A 12,030-nucleotide genomic window follows, 5' to 3' on the forward strand; every position below is an offset into this window, starting at 1 on the left:
CTATATATGAATTTGAATGGATGGTGTTTTTGGCCTCTGGGGACCTCAAAACGAAAAAGTAAATCGGTCCCGGGTCTAGGTCTTACCATGAGACCTACGGTGATAGCTTATTCCCTAAATGGGAAATTCGCTAAAATACAGTAATAGCAAACAATACAATAGTACGTTATTGTGTTTTTTTTCAGATGTAGACCTACACACTATGTTAAATAACTATCTCCTATATAAATAATATACGTATCTGTCCTCAAATCAGTCTATTAAAATAAAAACCTCGTTGAAGAGTTCAAAACCACATGGAACATCTTAAAAGTCCCATTGCTAAGACACTAAATCACAGAACTGTTCTTTACCAAAAATATGTAAAGTCTCAATAAAATATATAATGAATCCCACATCAGTCTTATAAATCACACTTAATAATATTAAGACACTAGTTTTGCCTCGTTTAACTGTCAATATCACTAGAGGCTTTTTGAAACTGCTACATTAAACAGTTATATTCGTCGTCTTTGGGATATAGTTATTGCTCGCAATTACCAATATGGTAAAATAAATGTTGAACAAAGTGTTACAACTTTTTCACTCAGACATTGAACCTGGAAGATTCTCAAACTTAAATTGACAGCTTTTAATGTGCTTGTCAAAAGTCTGTTTCCACTTGAAAGTCTTTCCGCAACTGATACAACAATATTGGCCGACGTTACTGTGTGTCCGATGATGATTTCTCAGAGAAACCTTCTGTTTAAACGTTGCGCCGCAAATATCACATTTGAACGGTCTCTCGTCAAAATGAATTCTGAGATGATTCTTCAAAACTTGTGTGCTAGTGAATTCCTTGCCGCATATTTCACAAATGGACGGTTTAGGTAGATATCTTCTGTTATGACTTTTCCTGTGTATCACCATTTTTCTTTTAGTATCGAACTTCATATTGCACAGGTTACAGAAGAACGTCCCTGTCTGGTGCTTGTAGTCTACGTGGTTTTTCATCGCCACTTTCCCTCTGATCGACTCACCGCAGATTTCACACAGGTTTATCGAAAAGTCGTGACTCGGCATGTGACTCCTCAAAAGTGACTTCTTGTTGAAAACTTCTCCGCAATCAGGACACGGGAACTGTGAATCTTCGTTGTGACTTTTAAAGTGTGTTTTAAATCTCTCTGGTCCCAGACATAGAGTGTGACAAATTTTGCACTCTATGTACTCGTGAACAATATGGGAGTGCCTCAAGTGATTGGTCAACAAAAACGAGGTTTTGAATGTTTTTCTACAAACAATGCATTCAAAATTGTCCACATTGTCACTGTGATATACAGATTTGTGCGATTTGAGATTCCTCTCACGTGAAAATTTCTTACTACAAATTTCACACTCATACAAAACTTGCTTGTTGCACATTTCCGATGTTTTCTTGTGTTGGTACAAGTCTGTTTTGCATAAAAACATTTCACCGCAGGTCTTACAGTTGTAGGATTGGTGGGTGGTGAAATGATTTTCCAGATCTGTATGACTGTCAAAAAAGGCAGCACAAACTCGACAGATGAACCCTCTTTTACCACGGTGTTCGTTCAGCAGATCGATGCATTCATAACTAACATTACACACGAGACAAAAAGGATCGGATTTTTTAACATCTTCTGTACTCATTAAAGGCTTTTTAGGAGAGGCTGTTGATGACTGAGAGTCAGACTCTTCCGAGCTATTATAGTGTTCAGCAATTCTACTGTTATCGGCTTGACTCAAACTATCTGAGAACGACTCATAATTACAACTTTGTAAATTCAAAGTTTCAGATTTCTGCACAATCTTTTTCACTTTTGTTTTAGCTTTTGCAGGTTTCAAAACACATCCATTGTCAGTAATGATTTCATTGGACGAGCTTGGAGTGTGAATCATCTCTTTAACTTCGTCTTTTAAAACTGCACTCGGCAGCATCGAGTCCATCCCGATATTGACGTTCCTCTCGCCAGGAGCTTCAGCCAAACTACGTTCTGATTTTGAACTTGCACCTCTCCTAACCTACAAAAAAACAGATGTGTATCAGCCTCTCGTTAGTGCGTTGTTAAAGTATTTTCACAATTTATATTTCTGTTTCATATGATATTAGATTATTGGATTGATTTTCATCATTGAATAATACTCTTATTGTATTTGATTTCCCTACAACCTTTTTGCCTTTTATCGGTGCTTAGTTTTCTCTTACTGAATCCTCTTCTTTGGTATCTTCAAATTGAGTTGATGTTCAAACCCATCCATTAATACTTTAGGGAGTTGAATACCCAATGGAGTTCCTCAAGGTTCCATTCTTGGACCTTGTTTATTCTTTATGTTGATTTATGTAATGTTACAAAAATGGATACTTTTAAATATGCAGATGATACTGCTTTAATCTGCACCGAAGAAAAAACATTGGATTTCAAGCAAGACTTAATTACTAATGAGTTTCAACTCCTCGGGTATTGGTTCACAGTAAATGGTCTATCTATGAATGTGTCAAAGACACAACTTTTTCAGTTGCTAATGAGAATAGAGACATTGTTGTAAATTCGAACCAAACATCAATATATTCTTAGAACTCAGTCAATTACCTGGAAATTGATATAGACTGCCAACTAAATTGGCGAAAACACATTAATAAATTAATGAAAGAGACTCAGATCAGCTTAATTTGTTCTTCGGGTAAATTGAGATACTACAACTTTAGACACACAATTAGCAGTATACCACGCTTAATTTTTTTTCCATCATGAATTACGGTTTAGCAGTATGCGGTTCTTCTAGTCCTGACAAACAAATGTTTATCCTCCAAAAAAAAGCAGTCAGTCTTGGGCAAAATTTCTCGAATTACTCACTGTAAAGAGTTTTTCATTCAGTTTAAAATTCTTACTTTCTATAGTTCTTACATCATCAAACCGGCTTTAATGGTTAAAAGTGATTTTGACGCATTCATGGAAGATCAACATGTGCATCCTCATAACACTAGATTTAAAAAAATATAAACCAGTTCAACACAGACTTAAAATCTTTTATTTATCTCCTCAGTGCATGGACCCAAAAATATGTAACAAATTGAAATTACCTTCTTCAATTAGGGACACTGATTCATTCCCTAAATTCAAAAAGGCGTTAAACAACTTTCTTTTGGGGAAGGCCTTTTACTCATTGGAGGAATATATGGAAGCTGTGTAGATGTTTAGGCTAAGCATATGAACTTTATTCTAATTTTAGCACAGAGACTAGAAAATATTGTAACAATGACGAATCACCTGCCTGAATATGATGTTATGTGATTATTGTAAAATAAATAAATAAATACATCACAATTTGATTACTCTTACAAAATTCGACAATCGGTACAATATTTGGCTTAATGTATTACTATGGAGAATTTTGTTTTGTGTTGGTTAAGAGTTCACCCCACTGAATATTACACCAGAGTTTAACGAATCAAAATTAAATTTGGACCTACCAATTGCTGTACTTGTGAACTAAAGTATGTACAAAACTTTGACTGATTCACGTGAAATTTCGCGAATCTATACATCATTTTAAAGAGAAACCACGATATCAAATTGTCCTAGTTATATTTGTAATGATAAGGAAAATAACTAGACACTATTGGGCTCCCTAGTCCCATTTAGAGTAAAAATCGAATAGCAATGGTAAAGAACCATCTGCCAACTGCCAACTTGATCAATACCTGGCTTAGGACAAGGGCCCAACTCTTGGCTCCGTGGTTGCCTGTCCACAACAAAAGCTATTTTGTTTTTAAGCCATTGAACAGAACAAACTCAAGATGGATAAGATAACCTTTGTAGTTTTTTTGCTACCATGACCAGCTACAAAGTAGACACACATAAAGATTTGTTATGTTTTACAATAGCTATCCTTGGATAAAGGAGAACACAAAATAATCGCTCGGCCACACAACTAATGTATGAAAGAGGACATTAACATATAATATACCTAACTATGTCCGTTTTTCCTTTTCTTTTTGTGATGGACTCGCCCGTAAACTGATTAGGTGGGAAGAACAAAAGCAGCAATAACTTCTGGGGAAAGTTTCATTTAAATTCTAACTCTTATAAACAAACATCCAAATATTCCAAAAACTTCTTTGAAAACATGATTCTCCTAAAATACATACAGACGATAACTTTACCTTAAACATCAGTTGAGCAAAGCAAAAGCCTAATAACGGTGGTGTCACAAGATGAACAGTGCAACAATGAAACTAGAAAACGTTCATAATATTCCAGTTCATAGATGGTCAATACTTAAGCAGCCAACACGGTAGATCCACCATACTCGACAAAATTATTGACTTAAATGAGCGAACTACATCTTATCATGATCTCAAATTTATGCTGTTTCAACTTCAAATTTCGTAGGACTTTTAAAAAGTAATGTTTCAAGCTTGCTATATTAATTGTTAACTTTTGGAATAGGATAGTTGCATAGGGTTGGGAAACATCTACATTAGGAGAGAAAGTCAGGAACGGCGCTGGTCTTGCTTGCACGTCCGCTGGTTAATAATTTACGGTTAGCTTTTGTAAGTGTTTGTTGGATTATTCATTTCTGTTCATTACCTCACAAGTATTCAAACATTCATTTATTAATTCATTCACCAATAAATAAATATTGTATTTAGTACTTTTGGCACAAGTTGTACTAACAATTTCCAAATAAACCACCATGATACTCCATAGCGTAGAATTTGGTTTATGATCAAAATTATTTTGATCGTTACATTCTATTCTACTCCGTTTCATTTGTGTTGTCCTCTAAATATTTAGGTCTAATGTTTGATTGGATCTAAATTATGTACTAAAACAACTTCTTGGATCGAAACTGTCTTCAATACAGAAAGAATATGATAACCTAAATATTTAATTGACACATAAACATACCCTCCGAAAACAATAAATAAAATCTAATGTTGTGTATATTAAAACAAACACTAAACTATTTTTGGAACTGGGGTGTATAAATTAAAGTTATTTTAAAAATCCAAAAGAGTGCATTGTTTATTGTAGCTCCAATATTCCTATATGTTTTTCATAGCTCTGTATGAAAAACATTCCCACAATAATAGGCCTCATTATAATGACAGTTATACGCATAAGAACGAATAGCTTTTCAAAACACATTTAAAACACAGCTTTTTTTCATTGTTCATTTCAAATTATTGTCTTATGGGAAAGGAGGTTTTTATGGTACTCCATAATTGTATAATTATTTTAAAAATACAAAGATAAAATCTGGCATATACTTATAAAAAAAATGCCATTGTAACTAATTTTTTATGTTTTATATCAGAATATCAACAATCAGAACTGTCAAAAACAAAATATAATCCAATAAAATAAGCAATATTTAAATTTGTAAAAATGAATAATAATAAAGATCCTGAATATTATAGGCATACACTATTCTGTAAACCACATGTTATTTTTTTTGTGAAAACTAATTTACCGTCATTTGCAAATTTTAACCAAATTTCATTCGCCTTTATTTGAATCACCAACAGAAGGTCATTTTGCCAATAACTGTATTTTTCAAAATTGATATTTTTAGTTTCTGGGACTTTAAAGGAACAAATAGTTTTGGAATTTTTAGTCGTTATTCTTTTATTAAGGGTTTGGTTTTGAGAGAATAAATTCATCCTCACTCATTATTCTAGTTGCTTTTGATCTCATTTACGAATTTCACAATATTTTACGGATCATAATTTAAAGATGTCTAAAAGTTAATATATTTTGAGTAAATTTGTTTCTAGTCACAAAGCTGGCACACGAGAACCTTTAACAATAAATATTTTAATATTTTAAGTCAAATCTGAGATTAAATCAAGTTTTATTTACACACCCCAGTTAGAATTCCGTCAAGTCAATCCAAGAATTACAAAAACAGAGATTAGTCAATGTATAAATACACGTTAAAATTAATCTTTACTCTTTATCGTGTTCTTTTATTTAACTTTGGTCAATACTATACCAAAAGCTGAGATAGAAATCCAAATTATTTGATGTAGGTAGTCTTTTTTACTTTGAAAATAGTATTATTGATTTGTTAAACAACTTTGACAATCTCTGGTTTAGTAATTTTGAATTTCAGCGTAGATTAAAAAATGGAAACTTACCGATGAAGAAGGTCCAAAGGGATCAGGTTGATTACAATCAATATCCATTATATCAACCTCGCTTTCTTGCTTCATACATGCCTGAAAAAAACCATTGATAAATTTTGTACATAGCTAAATATCACATTATATAACAAAAATATTTCATCCTCAATGGATTTCTTCAAATGGTTTTAGCGAATTTCCCTATAGGGAAGTAGCTATTACCGTAGGTCTCATGGTAAGACCTAGGCCCGGGACCGATTTACTTTTTCATTTTGATGTCCCCAGAGGCCAAAAACACCATTCGTTCAAATTTTTATATATCTATATATAGAGATAAATATATATATATATATATATATATATGTGTCCATCCGCACGATAACTTGAGTAATTTTTGTCCGATTTTGATAAAATTTGGTTTGAAGGTGTAAGGCGGGATAAACTCGAACGAGTTCGCGAACCAGTATGATCGGACTATGGGAACGGGGGTTTACGGGGGGTTTTATGGGGTAAAAATAGGTTTTTCCCATTTTTGACCCAAAAAAAATAAAATTTTGCAAAATCTTTTCAAACCATTTTGTAGAGCTTAAAAAAACAAATAATTTAGTATATTGAAGTGTTACTATGCGCCTAATGGTTACGGAGAAAATTCCAAAAAAATGTAAATTTTAAATTCCCATGTTATTCTTATGGAGAATGAGTAAATAACTGTTGTAGTTTGCTTGTTTATGAACATATTTTGATCAAATTTGGAAAATGTTTTTATTTCTTACTAACTATTAACATTTTACAAAAAAAGTTTTACCCTCCCTGATGCAGCAAACCTAAGTACCTGTTAAAATAATTCTATTTAAATAGGAAATAAATGTTAAATTTTTAAGTAGACATTTTAGTGTAAATCCAATCAGACATATGGAAATTCGCTTCGTCTGCAGGTTTGCTGCGGCGGGGGTATTTATATCCATTTTATCTCTTAATATTGCTATACTGGGACGAGTGTTGTTTCAAGCCTTTTTGTACTACGGTAAAAGCCCTGTATTCCGGCACTTTCAATAATCTGGCATCAGTCTAAACGTTTAACAAGTTTTCGTAATGCTGTTTTAAGCCATATAAACGAGTTCGACAGTCAGAAGCCATCAGCAGATGTTGATAGAGATCAAAAAGAATCTGGTAGCGATTGGCAAAAGCTCTAGAATTCATATTGTGTTCGTTGGTGCTCTAAGTGTGTTGTTTGACCACATTGAGCAATTGATAAGTTTTAATTCCTGATGGATGTGACTTTGAAGAAACTTACAGAGTCATCCACAACAAAGAAATTTAATATGTGTGTTTTAGCCAGAACTATTTATTTAAAACCAATAAAGGCAGCTGGGTCCAGTTTTAAATTGTCATAAAGCTACAATATTTTTTTTTGTATTGTGTTGGGACATTACTAAGGACCTCCAGTAGTTTGGTTCTTCTGTCCGACCGATTTTCATAATGTTGGTCTTAAATTAAAGGTATGCACGTACAGATTTGCCATTAAGCATCATAATTAATTTATCTACACTATTACTCGAAAAAAGAAAAAAATAATATTTTGTTTGGATTCTTACTTCAATTAAAGATGTGTTTCACCAGTTCTAACTACATTATCCTATATGATTTGGTCTAAGAACCTTCAGCAAAATACCAGCTTTTATTTGAGATTTATTATTAAGATCAGAAGTACCTGGAGCACGCGGCTGAATCACGAATCAATAATAATCATAATTATTTCAGGACTTATCAATGATATGCAACTTCATTTTTATTTGAGTTATTTAATATGTCTTGGTCTGTAATATAAATACTCCTAGAGATCAAGGATTTAATTTGAGATATTGTTTGTATTACTAACAACCCAAATCTAAAAAAAATTAGTTATTTATCATCAATTGATAGTTTGAATTGATTTTGCTTGAAACCTCAACGGTAACAGTTGATTTCAAAGGGATTCACGTAGTTAAAACATTGGAATTAAACAGTAGTACAATCTACTTTTAAAAATCATCCAGAAAAATTTACCATTTTTCCATTTTGTACCATTTTTCCAATAATAATTTATGAAAATATTTTTTTTAAATGTTATCTCGAGTTGAGAAAATCCCGAATCAAATGTAATCTGGCCTCGATGATCGGGAATATATTTTTACCAAAGATTCCCTGAGACTTTGGGACCCGTCCATCTCTAGTGAAATAAAATGAAATGTTTGTTAGTTAAACTTTAATTTGTTGCCCTCCATCTACGCATTGTGATATAAAAAGTATACTCACAAATTGATCCACGGACACTTCTTCAATTTTTGGCAGCGTTATTTGTGGCTGTTTGACCATAAGGTCTGTGTGGGCCTGGAATAAAAATAACAGTGTTATCAGGTATACAAATACAGAAAAATAATATTACAGGTTAATGATACAAATAGACAGTGCACCAAAATTGTGTACAAAAATGATGAAAGCATTGCCAGCTAAAATATTATGTAAATAATATAGGTACCTAGTGATTTTTAATAACTAGGACCTAAAGTTATGAAAACCAGTTGCTCTGCTCGTGCTTCGCTACGGGGTGAGAGTAATAATGCGATTTTTTATATCTAATATAAGTATCCGTTACCCCACAGTTACACCCGGGATTATAGAGACAAAGCTTATTTGTACTTAATGCTTAAAATTCACACAGAATTCCCCGATTTCCAGGAATTCCCGGTATCTGACAACCCTGTTTTATTAATGAATTTGAGACAGCTGATATTGAGATTGTTTTGTAAGCCAATGAGAGTACCGATTTAGTACTACGATTTGTTTCCACTTGTCAGTTCTGCAGCAATGAGCAGTTCAACGTTGAATATGATTGATAACTATTCCTTCTATACAATAATTGTATGGAAGGTACAGTAGTGTAATGTGTGTACTTTAATAAAGAATAAAATATATTGTGCTAACACTTTGTAACGATGTATTCTACACCCGTTACAGTTTTACGTTTCCAAAGGTCGGTACGTCAAATCAGGAACGTACAGTAGTACCAGACACTCGCGCTCTCTCTCTCTCTCCTCAGCGCTCTCTCTCTAACGCAAACCAAACTCTGTCCTTACCGCCAGAGTAGGGACGACAGGAGAGGTAACCTCGTCTCTAGCACGGTAACCTCGCTGGCTTAATAACGGAGCCATAAACCATCTCTGATCTCACGGTAGGCCTAATTAACTAGCACTGAGTGTGACTTTTGCTTTAGTTTCCATTCGAAGCTTCGATTCCTAGTATTGTTTTGTTGCCGCTGAGACAACCTGGGTGTATTTTATTGTGTGTTGTTTAACGTTGATATTTTATTTTTATTAAATCGTTCAATCCCAGTATCGTTTTTTGCCGCTGAGGCAACCTGGGAGTATTTTGTTTTGTGTGTTGTTTAACGTTGATATTATTAACTAAACTATTAACTCGTTCAATCCCAGTATCGTTTTGTTTTGTGTTGTTTCACGTCCATATTTTTATTTTATTACCTCGTTCCCTCCCAGTATTGTTTTGTTGCTGCTGAAGCAACCTGGGTGTGTTTTGTTGTGTGTTGTTTAATGTTGATATTTTTATTTTATTAACTCGTTCCATCCCAGTATTGTTTTGTTGCCGCTAAGGCAACCTGAGTGTATTTTATTGTGTGGTGTTAAACGTCGATATTTTTATTTTATTAACTCGTTCCATCCCAGTATCTTTTTGTTGCCGCTGAGGCAACCTGGGTGTATTTTATTGTGTGTTGTTTAACGTTAATATTATTAACTAGGCTATTAACTTGTTACATCCCAGTATCGTTTTGTTGCTGCTGAAGCAACCTGGGTGTATTTTGTTTTGTGTGGTATTTAGAGTTGATATTATTAACTATTAACTTGTTTCCTCCCAGTATCGTTTTGTTGCTGCTGAAGCAACCTGGGTGTATTTTGATTTGTGTGTTGTTTAACGATAATATTATTAACTAGGCTATTAACTTGTTACATCCCAGTATCGTTTTGTTGCTGCTGAAGCAACCTGGGTGTATTTTGTTTTGTGTGTAGTTTAACGATAATATTATTAACTATTAACTTGTTACATCCCAGTATCGTTTTGTTGCTGCTGAAGCAACCTGGATGTATTGTATTGTGTGTTGTTTAACGTCAAATTTATTAACTATTAACTCGTTCCCTCCCAGTATCGTTTTGTTTTGTGTTGTTTAACGTCCATATTTTTATTTTATTAACTAGTTACATCCCAGTATCGTTTTGTTGCTGCTGAAGCAACCTAGGTGTATTGTGTTTTGTGTGTTGTTTAACGCTGATATTATTAACTATTAACTCGTTCCATCCCAGTATCGTTTTGTTGCCGCTGAGGCAACCTGGGTGTATTTTATTGTGTGGTGTTAAACGTCGATATTTTTATTTTATTAACTCGTTCCATCCCAGTATCTTTTTGTTGCCGCTGAGGCAACCTGGGTGTATTTTATTGTGTGTTGTTTAACGTTAATATTATTATTTTATTAACTCGTTTCCTTCCAGTATCGTTTTGTTGCTGCTGAAGCAACCTGGGTGTATTTTATTGTGTGTTGTTTAACGTCCATATTTTTATTTTACTAACTCGTTACATCTCAGTATCGTTTTGTTGCTGCTGAAGCAACCTGGGTGTATTGTGTGTTGTTTAACGTCGATATTTTTATTTTATTAACTCGTTACATCTCAGTATTGTTTTGTTGCTGCTGAAGCAACCTGGGTGTATTGTGTGTTGTTTAACGTCGATATTTTATTTTATTAACTCGTTCAATCCCTGTATCGTTTTGTTGCTGCTGAAGCAACCTGGGCTTTCGTGTTACTAACGTTTGTATTTAGTGTTTTATGAGTAGGTCCTTCAATACTTAGAATCGTTTTGTTACCGAATGATAAGCATTGGTCTCTAATTAGACAAATATCTACCCCTTATTATTTCGACAGGATACAGACAATCCAGTAAATATTCTAAATTCACCCATAGCCGAACCTAAATTTCGTGTACTGAACGTTTTGTAAGTAAACACGTCCCTTCCAGTATTTGTGTGTTGCTGTATAAGGCAACCTGGAAGAGCTCAATTGGCAATCTAAAACAGTGACAATGATGATAGTGAGATATTACCGAAATTAGGTATCTTGTCCGAGTCACTCAAAATTATTTTCGTATCTGCGATGACGAACCCTGGCATCCACTGAGCCATCCGAAAACCTAAATTAATATGTTGACTATTTTTCAATAAAACGGAAAAACACGTCACAACTTCAATCTATTATTTATTCTTTTGATTGAGGTGATTGAGCTAGTTTACTGGAGAGTACAAGTGTTATTGAGGGCCGAGTAATCAAGGGACTACAGTATATAACCATCTATTACTTTCATAAATAGAAAATAGATTTTAGCTCAATAAGTTGGCACATTTCAAAGGAATTTCCCTAAAGGGAATTAAATTTTCAAACAGGCATTTGGAGATGAATAAGAGCATATGATTAGTCTGTAATCAAACTTACAATAGGATCCTCAGCCATTTCAACAGCTTTCTCGTTTTCTTGAACAACTTGAACGTGGTTCTGAAAATAAAATTAGAAACAATATAGTCCAAATAATATATTCGTCATTATACTACACAATACTCTGTAGCCTTATTTAATGAGTTTATAAGCCTCTACTATGTACTTTCAGACATGATGGCTAAATTATACTCCATAATCAGTTATATATCTCGACCTTGAAATACTAACAATGAAATAGGCCTATACTACTCATTGTACCTAGATTTGTGATCTTCGGGCGTCAACTGTGTCCAAATCAACGAAAACATTATTCTTTTCACTTCTGTAAAACGTCAGCCCCACCAAACGTTTCTATTATGTCCAATT

The 12,030-nt window shown here is 33.6% G+C and overlaps 1 protein-coding gene across 1 annotated transcript in view; it reads right to left on the bottom strand.

Moving 5' to 3' along the window:
* The window catches only part of LOC128995737 (zinc finger protein 710-like), a 55,433-nt gene that overhangs the window by 29,962 nt on the left and 13,441 nt on the right, over positions 1-12,030 (bottom strand). Inside the window, exons 5-7 of the mRNA XM_054420755.1 lie at positions 11,662-11,721; positions 8,426-8,500; positions 6,146-6,226 (exon numbers count right to left, since the gene is read on the bottom strand). Of these exons, the coding sequence (XP_054276730.1) occupies positions 6,146-6,226; positions 8,426-8,500; positions 11,662-11,721 (216 nt within the window). The remainder of the gene's footprint in view (positions 1-6,145; positions 6,227-8,425; positions 8,501-11,661; positions 11,722-12,030) is intronic.

This window comes from Macrosteles quadrilineatus, unplaced genomic scaffold (assembly GCF_028750875.1).
Source record: "Macrosteles quadrilineatus isolate MER2022 unplaced genomic scaffold, UCM_ALF_1.0 Scaffold_5__1_contigs__length_97177068, whole genome shotgun sequence".
Classification (NCBI taxonomy): Eukaryota; Metazoa; Arthropoda; class Insecta; order Hemiptera; family Cicadellidae; genus Macrosteles; species Macrosteles quadrilineatus.